This window comes from Moschus berezovskii, chromosome 8 (assembly GCF_049115385.1).
Source record: "Moschus berezovskii isolate FMDL1 chromosome 8, NW_MosBer_1.0, whole genome shotgun sequence".
NCBI lineage: Eukaryota > Metazoa > Chordata > Mammalia > Artiodactyla > Moschidae > Moschus > Moschus berezovskii.
Window position 1 is genome coordinate 15,915,004 of NC_142467.1, and position 18,942 is coordinate 15,933,945.

The 18,942-nt window shown below is 41.5% G+C and overlaps 1 protein-coding gene across 1 annotated transcript in view; it reads right to left on the reverse strand.

Annotated features, from left to right (window-relative positions):
- Window positions 1-18,942, reverse strand: part of FAM81B (family with sequence similarity 81 member B) — a 55,223-nt gene that overhangs the window by 30,720 nt on the left and 5,561 nt on the right. The window contains exons 2-3 of the mRNA XM_055430374.2: window positions 10,628-10,871; window positions 1,477-1,595 (exon numbers count right to left, since the gene is read on the reverse strand). Of these exons, the coding sequence (XP_055286349.2) occupies window positions 1,477-1,595; window positions 10,628-10,871 (363 nt within the window). The remainder of the gene's footprint in view (window positions 1-1,476; window positions 1,596-10,627; window positions 10,872-18,942) is intronic.

Here is an 18,942-nt window from a genome sequence, read left to right on the forward strand (position 1 = left end):
TTTTATGTATTTTAGAAGTATAAAGTATATATACACATAACCTTGTATATGTGTGTATATTTGTATGTATATAGTACCTATGTGTGTACACACACACAAACACACACACCTACTAATCCTGTAGATTCTGTTTTCCTCATGTCTGTTACCTGCTCTGGACTTGCATGGCAGAGTTTTAGTTTAGACCCCTAAACTAAAACTTCTCACCTTGATTGCTTCCATAGACTTCCTTTCATCTTCATATATTATTTCTGTACTCTACCAATTCAGCTACTACCAAAAGGTTAATGAATGTCATCCCCTTGCTTAAAATCATCCCATGGCTATTTATAACCTTTTACATAAAGTTCATACGTTTTACTTTGACCAAAGATCCCTCATCATCTAACTTTGGATCATTTCTCTAGCTTCATCTCCCAATCTCCCGTCTTTCCCTAAATACCACAACTAAAATAGTGCCCTCACAGGGAAGTCCTGAACACGTCCTGAACAGTAATTTATCCCACAGTTCCTTTGCACACATCATTCCTCCTATGTGACGTACATTTCCTATCCCTGTCTGTTTAACTGCTACAGTCTTTCAAAACTCATCTCAAGTGTCACCTCCTCCAGGAAGCCATTTTTATGCCCCAATCTGATTTGCATATTCCCATGGCACCCCAGGCTTTCATTACAGCACTCATCGTATTGCTTATGTTTTCCCAGGTAGACTGTGAAGTTATAGGAAGATGATCATATTGCTGAACCCTTGAATCATAGAACACTGCCTGGCATTGGTGAGTGTTTGGTACATGTTTTTGTTGAATTGAATGGACGGATACCCTAGGAGAGGTTTATCTTAGGCATTAATCACCTGATTATTCAGAGCAGATTAATGAGATGAAAGTGGGGGTGTTTCTGGAGAGAGGAATGAGGTGCTGGCAAGAGACAGAGATGGAAAGGTGTCCAAGGTCAGCCACTCACAGGTCATCTTTGATGTGTCAACCAGAAAGTTCCTGCCATGGTCAATACCTACAAATTTTTGCTGAGCTGTGCACCATGAATTTTTTCAGTCTCATATAAAAAATATCATTCAAAATTTTATTCCCTTGACCATTAAATCCCTTTTGCTAGGCCTTTATATGCAATTCTATATATCTTAAATGTTTAAATCATTAGAATTTAAGACATCTGGGGATTCTGTATGTGGTTTTAAGGGCATGTCTTTGTATATAGATGTTGGCATTTGGACAGCTGAGGGCTGTAAAGATAAGACTTGTCATTTGCAGATGAAACCAAACTAGGCATTCTGTATAAGAGGTTCTTTACAGAACCCTTGGATCTCACAGGTAGCATGAGACTTCCAAATTTCATGATACACTTTCTCAGTTACTATCTTATCAGTATTCTGTTTTCTACAACATAGAACTTACTTAGGGATGAGAATTCAGTGGCCAAAACTGACTGCTAAGCATTAGTTAATACGTTTCTTCTCACCTGACTACTCTTCCTCGAAGATCTCCAACTCCTTGAAGGTGTTTGTTGCTTAGGTCCTGTACTGCGAAGTTAGTTCCTGTGGCCACCAGATCCCGAACTTTTATTTGTTCTTCTATCATCTGCAATATTTGAGTTAAAGTTCCCATTAATTTCCCATCACACATGATAAGAAAATATCATTTAAAGTAGAGGTTACAAATTGAGTGCATTTTCCTACTTAGGCTGATAGTGCAAATGAGTGAGAGTCTTGTGTCAGAAGCCATCCCTGCTATATCCGAGGGAGGCAGTGATGGCTTGAGTCCTGCTTACAGTTGCCAGGTGGGCATGATGGTTCAACAGTATCTCAACAGAAGCTGGAAATCCAGATTGTATGTTAAATTGCTGAATTTTAAAATATTGACATTTTATTCATTCTTTATAAATACCATACAGGTCAAGCCAAACTTATTTACTGTGCTGCGTGGACGTGACCATCCTCGACATAAAAACTTTTCACCTTTTTCAGAATTGATGGTCAAGTTTAGAAAAAGAGACCTTTCATATGGCATTCGGTTAGTCAGTCAGTTCAGTCACTCAGTCGTGTCCAACTCTCCGCGACCCCATGAATCACAGCACGCCAGGCCTCCCTGTCCATAACCAACTCCCGGAGTTCACTCAAACTCATGTCCATAGAGTCGGTGATGCCATCCAGCCATCTCATTCTCTGTCGTCCCCTTCTCCTCCAGCCCCCAATCCTTCCCAGCATCAGAGTCTTTTCCAGTGAGTTAGGCAAGGCCCTTTATAGGTTGAGTTGGAACCACAACAAAGCATTAGGAACTAACAAGCAAATCTGAATCAAACTATTTCACTTACATGGAATGAAAAAGGTTTATTGTTTTAGATGTTTTTAGAGAACATGAGAAATTTATGGCTTGAATGTATTCAGATTTTGCCTTGAGTATGCATCGTCATGTCTTCATTATGTCTGAGTGTTCTGAAATTAATCTGACTACTCTATTCCACCAGCTTGGTGGTCCCCCAAACAGTAGGTTTTAATTTTTGGCACTCATACATAAAAACTAAGTTTTTTTGCTTGTTCACAGAAGAAAATTGTATCTTGGTTGATATTCAAACAAATACCAGTGTAAAGTTAAGACATATAAAATGTAATATATATTTATTCAGAAAAGTGTTGAGAGAATAGGACTTTTTGAAGCACAAACAACTTTGTGATTTAGGGGAATATAAAAGGTTAGTTACTAGATGTTACCAGGGTTTGAACCATGTTAAATTAATGATTATGAATGTTTGGAAGAAAAGAAGGATTTTTATAGGAAATGAATTAGGAAAATTTCAAAGGCTATATACAGATTGAAACAAGCCAAGAGCAAATATAGCTTTAGCTGAAGACATACAAGTGTCAAGAATACTAGCTAAAGGTTTTGTGTTTTGGCTTGTTTACTTTTGCATATCTATAGGTGTGATCACTGACCTAGAGCAAGACATCTTGGAATGTGAAGTCAAGTGGGCCTTAGAAATAATCACTACGAACAAAGCTAGTGGAGGTGATGGAATTCCAGTTGAGCTATTTCAAATCTTGAAAGATGATGCTGTGAAAGTGCTGCACTCAATATGCCAGCAAATTTGGAAAACTCAGCAGTGGCCACAGGACTGGAAAAGGTCAGTCTTCATTCCAATCCCAAAGAAAGGCAATGCCAAAGAATGCTCAAACTACCGCACAATTACACTCATCTCACACGCTAGTAAAGTCATGCTCAAAATTCTCCAAGCCAGGCTTCAGCAATATGTGAACCGTGAACTTCCAGATGTTCAAGCAGGTTTTAGAAAAGGCAGAGGCACCAGAAATCAAATTGCCAACATCCGCTGGATCATGGAGAAAGCAAGAGAGTTCCAGAAAAACATTTATTTCTGCTTCATTGACTATGCCAAAGCCTTTGACTGTGTGGATCACAATAAACTGTGGAAAATTCTGAAAGAGATGGGAATCCCAGACCACCTGACTTGCCTCTTGAGAAACCTGTATGCAGGTCAGGAAGCAACAGTCAGAACTGTACATGGAACAACAGACTGTTTCCAAATAGGAAAAGGAGTACGTCAAGGCTATATATTGTCATCTTGCTTATTTAACTTCTATGCAGAGTACATCATGAGGAACGCTGGGCTGGAAGAAGTACAAGCTGGAATCAAGATTGCTGGGAGAAATATCAATAACCTCAGATATGCGGATGACACCACCCTTATGGCAGAAAGTGAAGAGGAACTAAAAAGCCTCTTGAGGTAAGCGAAAGAGGAGAGTGAAAAGGTTGGCTTGAAGCTCCACATTCAGAAAATGAAGATCATGGCATCTGGTCCCATCACTTCATGGGAAATAGATGGGGAAACAGTGGAAGCAGTGTCAGACTTTATTTTTTTGGGCTCCAAAATCGCTGTGGATGCTGATTGCAGCCATGAAATTCAAAGACGCTTACTCCTTGGAAGGAAATTTATGACCAACCTAGCTAGCATATTAAAAAGCAGAGACATTACTTTGCCAACAAAGGTCCATCTAGTCAAGGCTCTGGTTTTTCCAGTGGTCATGTATGGATGTGAGAGTTGGACTGTGAAGAAAGCTGATTGCCGAAGAATTGATGCTTTTGAACTGTGGTGTTGGAGAAGACTCTTGAGAGTCCCTTGGACTGCAAGGAGATCCAACCAGTCCATTCTAGAGGAGATCAATCCTGGATGTTCATTGGAGGGACTGATGCTAAAGCTGAAACTGCAATACTTTGGCCACCTCATGCGACGAGTTGACTCACTGGAAAAGACTCTGATGCTGGGAAGGATTGGGGGCTGGAGGAGAAGGGGATAACAGAGAATGAGATGGCTGGATGGCATCACTGACTCGATGGACATGAGTTTGAGTGAACTCTGGGAGTTGGTGATGGACAGGGAGGGCTGGTGTGCTGTGATTCATGGGGTCGCAAAGAGTCGGAGACGACTGAGTGACTGAACTGAACTGAACTGAATAGGTGTTTAGTTCATTCAGGCCACCATGACAAAAAACCACAGAATACGACAACAGGGATCTATTTCTCATAGTTCTGGAAGGTGGAAGTCCAAGATTTAGGGGGCCTGCATGGTTGGGTTCTGGGGAGAGCCCTCTTCTGGGCTGCGGACTGCTGACTTTTTGCTTCATCCTCACATAGTGGACGGAGAAGGCAATGGCAAGCCACTCCAGTACTCTTGCCTAGAAAATCCCATGGATGGAGGAGCCTGGTGGGCTGAAGTCCATGGGGTCGCTAAGGGTCGGATGCGACTGAGCGACTTCACTTTCACTTTTCACTTTCACACATTGGAGAAGGAAATGGCAACCCACTCCAGTGTTCTTGCCTGGAGAATCTCAGGGACGGGAGAGCCTTGTGGGCTTCCGTCTATGGGGTCCCACAGAGTCGGACACGACTGAAGTGACTTAGCAGCAGCAGCAGCAGCAGCACATAGTGGAAGGGGCCAGGGAGTGCTGTGGGGTCTCTTTTATGAGGGTACTCATCTGCTTTTTGAGGACTCCACTTTCAGGGCCCAAGTCCCTCCTAATACCATCACGTTGGACATTAGGATTTCACATATGACTTTTGGTGGGGATACAAACATTCAGATTCTAACAGTAGGTGTTGTTTTACTTTGTTTTGGTAAAGAATAGTGAGAGACGAGAACTTGCCCTATTAAATAGTAAAGCTCATTTTGAAATGAGTGCAGCTAAATAACTGTGCCTAGCTAAATTGGTCATTGTAATTTAGTGAAGATCTTGGTAAATGTAAGAAAGAAATATGCCATATATGAGACTCAAAGTCAATGAGGAAGGAATTTCACATACACTGTTAAGATTTCTGGTTCAGTTCAGTTCAGTTCATTTCAGTCGCTCAGTCGTGTCCGACTCTTTGCGACCCCATGAATCACAGCATGCCAGGCCTCCCTGTCCATCACCAACTCCCAGAGTTCACTCAAACTCATGTCCATCGAGTTGGTGATGCCATCCAGCCATCTCATTCTCTGTCGTCACCGTCTCCTCCCGCCCTCAATCCTTCCCAGCATCAGAGTCCTTTCCAGTGAGTCAACTTGTTGCATGAGGTGGCCAAAGTATTGTAGTTTCAGCTTTAGCATCAGTCCTTCCAATGAACACCCAGGATTGATCTCCTCTAGAATGGACTGGTTGGATCTCCTTGCAGTCCAAGGGACTCTCAAGAGTCTTCTCTAGCACCACAGTTCAAAAGCATCAATTCTTTGGCGATCAGCTTTCTTCACAGTCCAACTCTCATATCCATACATGACCACTGGAAAAACCATAGCCTTGACTAGATGGACCTTTGTTGGCAAAGTAATGTCTCTGCTTTTTAATATACTATCTAGGTTGGTCATAACTTGGTTACTTATTCAGAAAACAGGGCTTCACAGGTGGTGCTAGTGGTAAAGAACACGCCTGCCAATGCAGAAGTCATAAGAGACTTGGGTTTGATCCCTGGGTCAGGAAGATCCCCTGGAGGAGGGCATGGCAACCCACTCCAGTATTCTTGCTGGAGAATTCCATGGACAGAGGAGCCTGGCAGGTTACAGTCCATAGGATGGCAAAGAGTTGGATACGACTGAAGCAACTCAGCAAGCATGGCATGCACTAAGAAGACAATCAATTTAGATCTATACCTCACATCATACATGAATATATATAGATTTAAAAAAAAATAGATTTAAAATATTTAAAAAGTTAAACCATAAAAGTGACAGATAATGGAGGAGATTATTTCATCTCTGAAATTTTTGTTCTTAAAAGTAATGAGGGATGTCAAAGAGCAAAATATTGGAATATTAAACCTTATTTAAAAATTTTTAAAATATTCATTATAAATAAAATTAATATATAAACAACAAACTGGGAGAACATTTGTAACAAGTGTTACTGCCAAGGGTTTCCACTGAATGTTGCAATCAGTACACACTTATTCTTGAGAGCCGATTGCGTATGTATGTCTCTTCCCATCTTTTTGTTTAGTAACATCAACTGGTTTTTAAAATAATTTTATTTATTTTTTATTTCATTTTTGACTGTGCTGGGTCTTCATAGCTATAGACAGGCTTTCTCTAGTTGCGGCAAGCGGGGTGCTACTCTGGCTTTTCGTTTCAGTGTCTTTCTTATTTTGCAGCATGGCTCTAGGGCTCGTGAGCTTCATAGTTGTGGCATGTGGGCTCACTAGTGGATCCTGGGCTTTAGAGCACAGGCTCAATTGTTGTGGTGCTTGGGCTCAGTTGCTCCATGGCATGTGGGATCTTCCCAATCAGGAATCAAACACGTGTCTCCTGAATTGGCCGGCAGATTCTTTACCACTGAGCCACTAGGAAAGCTCCCATCAGTTGGTTTTTGAAATCAATCACAGTGAGTGTATTTACACCATGGAAATAGGCAAACACTATAAACCAGGTATTTTATCCCCCAGAAAAAACTGCTGATTTTTAAACACTTACCAAAGCATTCCTGCTTATTATTTTTAATATAAAATCCATAAAGAAAAACTAAAAAGCACTAAATCTACAAAAGATATTAACAGAGTATCGACAGAGAAAATGTAAACTGTTATAGTCATTTTTAAAAGGTGAAAAAAAGAGAAAGATCTCATTTCTATCCTGTCAAGCAGTGATTAAAACAATAAATATCAATGCTGGCATAGGTATAGTGAAAAAAGCTGATGGAAGCTAATGGAACTCTCGTATAAAGCTAATGGAAGTATGAAAGTGAAAGTCACTCAGTCGTGTCTGACTCTTTGCGACCCATGGGCTGTATAGTCCATGGAATTCTCCCGTCCAGAATACTGGAGTGGGTAGCCTTTCTCTTCTCCAGGGGATTTTCCCAACTCAGGGATTGAACCGGGGTCTCCTGCATTGCAGGAGGATTCTTTACCAACTGAGCTATGAGGAAAGCCCCAATGGAAGTATAGATAGATATAAACATTCTGGAAACCAATTTGGCAATAAGTGTCAAGAGTTTTTACTGTGCTCTTACCCTGGTAATACCATTTCTAAGAACATATACAATAGAAATAATACAAATGTCGATACATTTATGAACAAAGACATTTAAATATTAAAAGAAAAAAGAAGTAAACCATGATGTATGCATCATACAAAGAGCTTTTAATGACCTATGAAAAAGTTTATGATATAATTTTATATTAAAGGTATGCTTACAAACAATAGTCTCAGCTTCCTAAAGGGAATGCCTGGAAAGACCAGAGGCAGATGCACCTGGGTGCTTGTAGAGGTTGTCATTAGGTGGTGAAATTATGAGAAAATTTTCCTAGGTTTTAAATTTATTTCCTAAACTTGCAAATAATTACAATGAACAAGTGCTACTTTTATTAATGTAACTTGGGAAAAAAACCATAATAAAGCAATGTTGTTCATGAAACTCTCTTTTCCTAAATGAAAAATAAATTGATTTTCAATCTTTAATGAGCTGCCAGCTTAAGAAAGAAATATTTTGATTTTAAAAAGGAGCAAGTAACTGAACTGCTACAATTATGGTTGATTAAACAAATTTTTTTTCATTTCTTTTAAAAACCCAACACAAACTTCTGCTCACACTTGAATCTATCTTGCTGACTTTCTAGGTTTTTAAAAAATACATGAATAGCAACCATTTATCTAAATACTTATTACTTTATAGTCTTATTTACTAAAGGTAGTTTAGTAGTTTCTTCTTCATAATGTTTTAACTTCATATCTACAACATTTGTGCTATGTGCTATGCTAAATTGCTACAGTTGTATCTGACTGTTTGCAACCCCATGCTTCCCTGTCCTTCACTATCTCCTGGAGCTTGCTCAAACTCATGTTTATTAAGTCAATGACGCCATCCAACCATCTCATCCTCTGTCATCCCCTTCTCCTCCTGCCTTCATTCTTTCCCAGCATCAGGGTCTTTCCCAATGAGTCGACTCTTCATCAGATGGTCAAAGTGTTTGGAGATTCAGTATCAATTTTTCCAGTGAATATTCAGGACTGATTTCCTTTAGGATTGACTGGTTGGATCTCTTTGCAGTCCAAGGGACTCTCAAGAGTCTTCTCCAACACCACAGTTCAAAAGCATCAATTCTTCTGCGCTCAGCTTTCTTTATGGTCCAACTCTCACATCCATACATGACTACTGGAAAAACCATAGCTTTGACTATATGGACCATTGTCGGCAGAGTGATGTCTCTACTTTTTAATATGCTGTCTAGGTTGGTCATAGCTTTTCTTCCAAGAGCAAAACCATTTACAACCTTTAAATATTTCCTGATTCAGTTCTCTGCACAATCAGACCAGTCCTTGTCATTATTCTTCTATATGCCAAACCCTCAACAGGATTGCAAATATTTTAAGATTTTATGGCATTTGGAAAAAACGTTTTGGCTTTGTCTTTTTTCAGAGCTAATCAAAGATAGGAAAAGAAAGATTTTAGCAAGATTTATAGTATCTGGAAATGTTTTTCCCCTTAATGCTAAGAGTATTTTATTGGGATATAATTAATATGTATTAAATATATAAATCAAAGCATATTTCTGGATAGATTTTGACAAATACAATTGAATATGTAACAACCACTGAAATAAAAATATAGGACATTCTAGAAGCCTTTTGATATTTCTGAGAATGCTGTTATCTTTTCAGTTACCAAGAAGTTTTGACTCCTAAATTAGGATCTTCTTTTAGTGCCTGTGCTATGCTTGATTTTCTCATTATCTCAATGGCACTGAGTCACGTGTCTCTCCTTACTTTCATGACAGTTCATTATGCCTGGGAACACCTTTGGCCACTTTGAGAAGTAACATTGCCTCTTTAGGCACTGCCATCAATTCAGGATGTGCTAAATACCCATAAAGTGCCTTTTAATGGCTCACCAAGATTTTCAAACTTTTCACCCTCCCTCAAATGCGTTATGGAGTCTACAGATAGAAAATAAATTAACAGATATCCTTAGGCTTAAATACAAAGTCACGAGTAAGTCATTGCTGGGTCAGTCTCATGGTTTTGGTTTTTCTCTAATCCACTATTCTATCTAATAGGAGAAAAGGGCATGTATTGTGCGAGGGCACTGTTGTCAATTCTCATAATTCCACACATTTAAGGCCAGATTTTTTTAAGTTTCTTCTCTGGAACTTTTGCCTGAAAGTTGCTATCTGAGATTCATCATTCTCACTGGTACTTTAAAAGCTCTGAAAGATCTGCAGTAAGAATCTACTCGTCTTGGCTTAACACAATCATTTTCTTTTTTGATCAGAAATACTATTTTTCCTTTAGTACCTTAAACATCATTCATTCATCCATCTGTTCAGGAAATATTGACGTATCACTGATGACCTCTCATACATCGTCATCAGTTTGGTGTGGGATTTGGCAGTGAACAAAATGAAGTATCTGCCCTCACAGAGATTACATCTTAGAAGTGGAAACACATAAGTAAGTCTAGACCATGGTGGTTTGTGATAAACACTATGGATAAAAATAGGGTGGGGTTTAAGCGAGATTGTGACTGTTGGCATGGCAAGGAAATGCTCTCTGACAGGGTGATTTCTGAACAGGGACCTGATGGGAATGAAGAATACTTCACAGACGTGTCTAGGAGAAGATGATCCACCCAGAGTTCATAGCGAGCGCAAAGGCCCTGAGGCTGGAGCATGTTTGGGGTGTTCCAGGAAGTTCTGGGAGCACAGTGTGGCCAGAGTGATGGAGAGGAGAGCGGGAGACGGGGGTCACAGAGATTTGGGGTGTCATATGTGATGTTCCTATGAATGAGCATTGCAACTACCTTATGAAAACCTCCATTTGAAATGATCACATTCATAGAATCTTAGAGAGTTAGACTAAAATAAGCACCTTGGCACAATGTCTGACATTTAATGTTAAACAATTGTCTTTGCTGTCACAAAGAGACATTCAACAGTTTTTGAACAGACTTTCCTTCTACAAAAGGTAGAAATTGAATGACACGAGCAGTTAAAATATTGACTGTTTCCCTCTGAGGTAACCAAATGTTAATCACTTAAGCTTAAATAATAGGGACTCATTTCTCTAGTTGAAAACTGCCCCTGACGGTTGATAATCTTTGTCAAGCAATGGTGCCAACACATGGGAAATAAACAACTACCTCAATGTTCTGGCTGAGTTTTTTGACGATGCTGGTGATGGTCTGGATGTGGTTTTCCAGGAGCTTCCTGGCAAGCGACTCCTCCTTGCGAAAGCCATGGGTCCCCTGAAGACAGGCAGAGATGTCTTCCTTGATGCGGAAGGCTTGCTCAAGGAGAAAGGCTATGGTGCGGTCCTGGCTGTTCAGTCTGTCTTCTAGCTGACTTCTCTGGGTGTTTGCAATGGCAGGAAGAAAAGAATGACCCCTGGTCCAGAAAAGGAAACAACACCAGGACTTTACCAGGGTGAGCTAGAGGAGCCAGAAACAGAACTTGCAGCCGCCCTTGTACGCCTGTATAGTCTCCCCCGAGAGGAGAAGTTTGGTAGGACTTTAAACCCTGCTTGGTGAGAATCTCGGTTTATGCCTCATCTGAGACCTGGGTCTAACTTAAGCCTTGATCTTGTATCATCCATTTTTCATGTGTCTCAAGCAGGAATTGTTCTACATTTTACCCATTATTCTAACAAGCCAAATTGGATTCACATAAATTTAATGCCTGATGATCCTATATTGAGAAGTGAGCTGCTTTTTAATTGCTGGGAGAAATGATAGGTCAAAGGCAAAGTTTAACGAGTCAGAAGTTCAACAAAAAGTAAAAGAAAAATGAATTTAAAAAGGAAAATACAAAGACTAGGGCTATTTAGTTATTAGGATAAAGAAACACATAAAATCCCAATAACTCCTACTGGCATGAGCAAATTACTCCTTCCCTTCACAGATAAACATTTTGGAGAACAAGTTACTTTTGTTGTGTATTTTTCCTTATTTAATTTTCTTTGTTTATTTTTGTGACCTAGTCTCTGCAGTCGGACCTTATATCTTTTGCTTGAGCTCATTCCCTAGAAGCAAGTCACTAAGTTGTACCTATATTCAAAGTAAGTGAAGATCCGCCTCTTGACAAACGGAGTACCAGGAAATTTTTGGTCATTCAAAGACCACCCCCCGTCACAGTCATCCAGCTGGCTTCTTGGAAATATCAGAATGCTTCCAGAATGTCCTATATTTTGATTTGAGTGGCTGTTACATGGTTAACCGTATTTGTCAAAATCCACCGAGATACAGACTTTGCATATTTTTAATGCATATTAATTATACCCCAATCAAATACTCTTAATATTAAGGGGGGAAAGCTTCCAGATCCCTAGAGATCTTGCTAAGAGCTGCTTCTCCTCTAAAGTAGTTTGTCCTAGATTAGCTCTGAAAAGAAGGCAAAGCCAAAACATTTTTCAAATAATGTCAGATCTCTCTACATCTAAATGTTCCAGTGATGGGAAAGCAACTGTTCTTCCAATGTTGCTTCTTTTTTAGGAGCAAGAGGAGAAGACCTGATGGGAGAAGTTATTCGGTAGGATAGGGGGTGGCTGATGATGGTTTTAGTCTGGCACTCACGCACACCCTGCCTCCCAAGCTCATTGGAGCTGACAAGACTTCACTGGTGAACAGGATTTGGCTGAAATCTTCAGGGAAAAATGAACCCACAAGCCAAAATATCACAACGTTGAGGAGCACATGCTCAAAAAACCAATTAGTCAACAAATAAATGATCTACTAGATTATGTGCAGTGCTTAGTGACTCAGCCATGTCCAAATCTTTGTGACCCCAGGGGCTGCAACCCTCCAGGCTCCTCTGTCCATGGGGATTCTCCAGGCAAGAATATTGGAGTGGGTTGCCATGCCCTCCTCCAGGACTACTGGATTATAGATTCCTGCAAAAGAGAATTACTAAATTATCGCAATAAGAGGGCTTCCCTGGTAGCTCAGCTGGTAAAGAATCTGCCTGCAATGCAGGAGACCCAGGTTTGATTCCTGGGACGGGAAAATCCTCCAGAAAAGGGATAGGCTACCCACTCCAGTATTCTGGCCTGGAGAATTCCATGGACAGAGGCACCTGGTGGGCTACAGTCCATGGGGTCACAAAGAGTCAGACACAACTGAGTGACTTTCACTTTCACACAATAAGAAATTTTTTAAAAAAGTGAATAAAAATATTAAAAGTGAAGATATGGAAAGATATTAGCAAAATGAAAAAAAAACAAGACAACAAGCAAGTAGAAATATTAGACATGAAAATAGTTAAACAAAAAAGGTGGGATAACTATGATAGACAGGAGATAGCTGAAGAATGAATCAGTGCTTTGGGAGAGAAGACTGAGCATTTACCAGACAGACGTAGGAGCAGTCATACAACTCAGAAATGTGAAGAGTTAGAATTAAAATCTCTTGTCTGTTTCCAAAATCAGATGTTAACCTCTACTCCCATATAGTCCTGTCATTCTAAGAGAGAAAAAAACAGAAGCAGAGGACACACCTTAATTACCGCTCCTGATGTGGCCTGATAGAGTGACAACAGAAATGACACGCAGACGTGTCCTCAGGCTTCATATCCTCTCTTGCTATGGTTCTTTCTTCTTCTCTGGGTCATGGCCGCCATTATCTCCTCTTCTGCCTCCTAACGAAGAGTGCTTCTTCCACACAACGGCTAAGAGTAGTTGTTCTAAAATGTGAAGGTAGAGCTTGCCTCCTGAAAACCCTCTGAAGGCTTATCTGTTCTCTGGAAATAAAGTCTTTTTTCTCCTTCCCGGCCTCATCTCCTCCTGCTCTTCCCTCCATTCCCCCTCACTCAATGATGCAAGCCGTTTTTCTGTTCCTCAGGCAGGCCACACGGTTCCCAGCTAAGAGCCTTGGCACTTGCTGTTCCTTCCACTGGGGAAGCCCTTCCCTACAGTCTCTTCGTGGCTGCCTGATCCCCATCCTTTAGTCATCAGCTCCAGCACCCCCTCCTCAGACAAACCTCCTGCTCAGTCACTTTCTATGGTAATAGCCCATTTCGTCTTCTTCATAACATCTGTCATACTTGGCATCATCTAATTCACTTCTTTGTGTGTATTTTCTGCCTTCCATCACGAGACTGGAAGTTCCCTGAAGGCAGGCACTTTGACTTGTTCTGCACAGTGTCCCCAATGCTGAGACGAGTGCCTGACACGTAGTAGGTGGCCAATAACTATTTGTCACTCTAGCTGGACTGTTTCCTTAAGGCTCTGTTGTTAGAAAACAGGAGGGAAAAAAAAAATGGTTCCACAAGGCTGCAAGTTGTCAGAGCCTCAAGGTGTACAGTTTCCTTTCCTGAGCAGTAGGAAACATTTAGCTTTGGTCTGGCTGAGCTTCATCTCTCCTATCACCTGCACATCCGAGGAGCAGAGACGACTCAGCTAAGGGTTTCATCAGTCAGATTCCATCCAGCACTCATTTGGCTCAAAAATGTTTTTCTGGAAAATTACCAGATGGAACCTCATACATCGAAAACCCATTCCTTTAAACTGCCGCCGAGCTGACAGTGCTACCCTGGCTGGGACTGATGAGTCACAGGCAGAGGAGAAGCAGATACCCGGCCCTGCAGACGGTGACACAGCCCAGCGGTGGGCTGCAGTTCGAGTCCTTGTGTTCCTTAAGCTGGTGCTTCTCTCTGTTCTCTTGACAACCTGCAGCCTGATTTGCCAGTGAAAGAGTATTTCATCCCTGTTCTTCTGTTTTGGGCTTCCCTGGTGGCTCAGCTGGTAAAAAATCCACCTGCAATGCAAGAGACCTGGGTTCGATTCCTGGGTTGGGAAGATCCCCTGGAGAAGGGAAAAGCTACCCACTTCTGTTTTCTGGTCTGGAGAATTCCCTGGATTGTATAGTCCATGGAGTTTCTGTATCAGTTCAGTTCAGTCACTTAGTCGTGTCCGACTCTTTGCTACCCCATGAACCACAGCACGCCAGGCCTCCCTGTCCATCACCAACTCCTGGAATTCACTCAAACTCATGTCCATCGAGTCGGTGATGCCATCCAGCCATCTCATTCTCTGCCGTCCCCTTCTCCTCCTACCCCCAATCCCTCCTAGCATCAGAGTCTTTTCCAGTGAGTCAACTTGTCGCATGAGGTGGCCAAAGTATTCGAGTTTCAGCTTTAGCATAAGTCCTTCCAGTGAACACCCAGGATTGATCTCCTTCAGAATGGACTGGTTGGAGTTTCTATATAGACCTTTGTAAATCATGCTGCATTCCCATCAACGTTTAGAATTTGTTTTCTCTTAGATGTTCTCAGCATGGCAGACACTGTTGGTTACCTTCCTAATAGCCATCCCTGCTTCTGCCTGATTTGGTTCATCCTCCTGTCCCCTAAGTCCTTCAGGGCGGGTCAGGGTGGGTACGAGCTAATCTTGGTGGCCCCATTATTCTGGGTTGAGATGCAATTGGTTTAGGGAGGACTATGTAAAGCAATACTGGCCAATGAGATGCAAGGGGAAGTCTACTGTGGGGTTTCTGAGTAAGGCTGATTGCCTTTAAGAAGAGATTATCCTAAAAGATCGTGTCCAGCCCTTTGCGATCCCATGAACCTGAATCCCACCAGGTTCCTCTGTCCTTGGAATTCTCCAGGCAAGAGTACTGGAGTGGGCTGCCATTTCCTTCTCCAGGGGATCTTCTCAACCCTGGGATCGAAGCCGGGTCTCCTGCATTGCAGGCAGATGCTTTACCAACTGAGCTACTAGGGAAGCCCATAAGAAGAGATACCCAGAAAGAAACTCCTCTTTTTTGCAGGTTGTTGTCCTGTCTGTGTGTGATGCCTGGACCTGCTGCAGCCGTCTTGTGATCATGAGGCAAAAAAGAATAGCTGCGAAGAAGGACTGAAAACACTTGGGTGCTTGATGATGATGTTAAGCTTCCAAATTAACCTAATTCTAGATTTTTAATGTGAACTAATCAATGTCCTTACATTTAAGCCATTTTGGTTGGAGTTTTAATGTGTAGCTGAAACCACTGTATCTATATCTAGTAACTTACCAATAAAAATGTCAGTTGAAATAGAAATACGTCAGTCAATACTACTAAATGTCTATTCTGGTCTATGTATAATATGCAAAGGTTCTGTTCCTCAAGGAACTTAGTCTGATTCAGTAATTCTTGCAAACAAAATTTTATAGGGGTGGGGAAGGAAAGGAAGGTGCTAAAATGAAGATTGCTTGGCACCACTATAGACATATTAAGTCATCATTTTGAGGGTGAGGGGAAGAACAAGAATATGTATTTTAGGGACTTCCCTGGTGGTCCAATGGTTTATTTAAGACTGGTCCCGTGGGTTGGGGGGGCAGTGAGACCAGTGCTTATAGCTGCCCTGCAGTCCAGGCTCACCAGGGGCCTGTGTGCCCTCACTCTTTGGCTGTAGATTGGCCTCAATATTGTTGCCCTTGGGTGCATGGAGGGAAGCCTTACAAGGCAGCACCAATGATACGTGAATGTGCTTGCCTGCAGCCATGGAGCTTTAAGTGGCATATCAGTGATAGACTGTAGTTATTTTCTTTTAATTCTTAATTTTATTTTTAAAACTTATGTTTTAATGGAGAATGTTCCTTTTTGAAATTTCTGTTCATGCCTGAGATATAGTAAATCTCATACTATGAGACAGAGTGAGATATATATTAGAGTATTATTATTATTGTTTGTTAATAATGTTGAATGGACTTTCCTGGTGGCTCAGATGGTAAAGCGTCTGCCTGCAATGTGGGAGACCTGGGTTCGATCCCTGGGTTGGAAAGATCGCCTGGAGAAGGAAATGGCAATCTGAAGCACTAAATGATGCTCTGTTTAGCTCTACTTGTGTGATTCCTATCAGATAAAGAGAGCTCAAATATATATTTCCTATTTTCCTGTCATAAGGAAAGAGAATATTGTTTTCCGAATGACTTTCATAAACCAACGACTGGAGTAACATCCAACATGTGAACATTCTGTCTTCTAAGAGAGGTTCCTGGTAACACTGTTGTTCAGAACATCAGATCATCCGAAAGTTTAAAAACTGAGGCTTTTCACTAGTAACAAGATGCAGTTACCCTGAATTTGAAAAATTCACTGCTTTATTAGTATATCATATCAGTAAGACTTGTGTATCTAAATTTAACTGTGAAAGGAATGATAGAACTGAATATTCCAGACTAGCACAGATGGAGTTACTAACCACAGGAGGAAGTATTCCTAGGGGGCCTTTTCAGAGGGATATTTGGACTTTCCATAAATCATTGATTATGTAGCTGACAACTGAGTCTGAACAGATTTTCCGCAAACTCTGAGTTCTATTTCTCTACGGCTCAGTGTGACTTACACCAGCTGTGCTGTTGCTGGCAGATGCATTGGTACATAGTGACTTTCATGTCTCTGCCTGTTCTGTTCTTGTGACTAGAGCACTAAATTTACTTAGGAGATTTGGAAAACCATTTCAGCAACCTGTAACATTCAAGAGACAGAAATTGGAAAATTGGAACTCCTTTCTAGAACACAAAGGGGCATAGCTGAAGAGAATTTTCATTTCTGTGAGATTTAACTATGACTAGTTACATTCTCAGTGCATATAGTCTGGCAAACAATAGTGAAATGAAGTGACATTTCAGAGAATACTTTGCTGTGTCACAAAAATAACCCATGAGTATGTGCGTGGAGTGATGGAATTGAGAGTGTATTTTCTATCATTTCCCGGTTGCTTGTTCCTAACCGTTGCCCTGTCAGATGGTTTTGGTGGCTCTTGAAGCCTCCTTTGCTGAGTTTTACACACAGGGCTGAAAGCTGGAGGTCAGTGAGGGAGGCAATTTCAATTTTAAATCCCCCATAACAGGAAGAAGTAGCCCAGTGGGGTTGGGTCAACACTGGCCTGCGTGGAGGAACCAGGAAAGGAAAGGACTCTAAACAGTGATACCTCTGAGAAGAGGCTGGAGAAAGAGACTGGCTGTGGACTTTTCCCAGATTCAAGTTACGTAGTATGAGGCAAACGCCCTGTGTTCAGTAATGTTTTCAGTAAAATCACGGACTTCATGTACCTGTTGTGATTGGCTTTCTGATGGAGACGTTCGGGCGGGCAGGTGTTCCTGAGTCTCTGTGTGGAGGGGGGCTTGTGGACATCTAAGTACACAGGGAAACACGTGGACTGCAGCAGCGAGTTGTTTTGACGGTACCTGGAGTTCTTACAGCGTTTTGTAGTGCTCTTGAAACCCTGACCCACATTACCTCACTACTGTTGGGATTTGTGCGCTGTTTATGTGAGTCCCCAGGGGAAATAAGACCCTATGTGAAGTGGGAAGACTGGGGGTTCAAGTTCTGCCTCTGCCACTTAATATCCTTCACCCCTAATAAGCGGTCCAGAAGAGAACCCCTTTATTTGTCCTATGGAGATGACTCCTGCCCTCCTGAGTTGGCTGAAGTTGATCCATTTACCTAATGTATCTAAAGTGAAAGTTGCTCAGTCATGTCCAACTCTTTGTGACCTATGGACTGTATAGTCCATGCAATTCTCCAGGCCAGAATACCTGGGTGGGGGGTAGCCTTTCCCTTCTCCAGGGGATCTTCCCAACCCAGGGATCAAACCCAGGTGTCCTGCACTGTAGGCGGATTGTTTACCAGCTGAGCCACAGGGGAGCCCAAGAATACTGGAGGGGTAGCCTATCCCTTCTCCAGCAGATCTTCCTGAGGTGGATTTTTCACCAACTGAGCTATGGGGGAAGCCCTAATGTATCTAAAGTGCTTTGTAATGTCTACAAGGGTCACATGTGTGTGTTCTTATTATGACAATTATTAATGATTAGATGGTGTTATGGGAAAAGATATGTTGATATTCTAACCCCGAGCACCACAGAACGTAACCTTGAAGGTCATGGCAGATGTGACTAGTCACACTCACAGGGGTTGGTGGGTGCTTAAGGCAGTTTGACTGATGTCTTTATAAGAAGGCAGCCGTGTGAAGGCAAAGACACCTGGAGGAGACCATGTGAAGACGGAGGCAGAGATTGGAGCCATGCATCTATGAATCAAGGGACACCAGGGATTGCTGGCTGTCACCAGAGGTTGAGAGAGATGACTTTCTCTCAGAACATTCTCCCCAGAGCCCTTAGAAGGAATCAACCTGCAGACACCTTGATTTCATACTTCTAACTCCTGGAATTGTGAAGCAAAATGTCTGCAGCCCTAGGAATCTGATACAAATGCTAAATTATTTGAGGGGAGTTTCTAGCCCAAGAGAAATGTAAGGAATTTATTATCACATGGTTTGATTTCTCCAGAATGCTTATAGTCAACAGAGCACTTTCACAAACATCCATTCATCTCATCCCTGCAACAAGTCCTTGGTATAAGTAAAATTTTTCTCAGTTTAGGTGGAAACTAAAGCTTGGAGACTATCAGTAATCCAGCCAAGAAATATTAGCCTGCCCCTTTGACTCTGTTACCTATATCGCAGCAGCTTTATTTAGACCAAT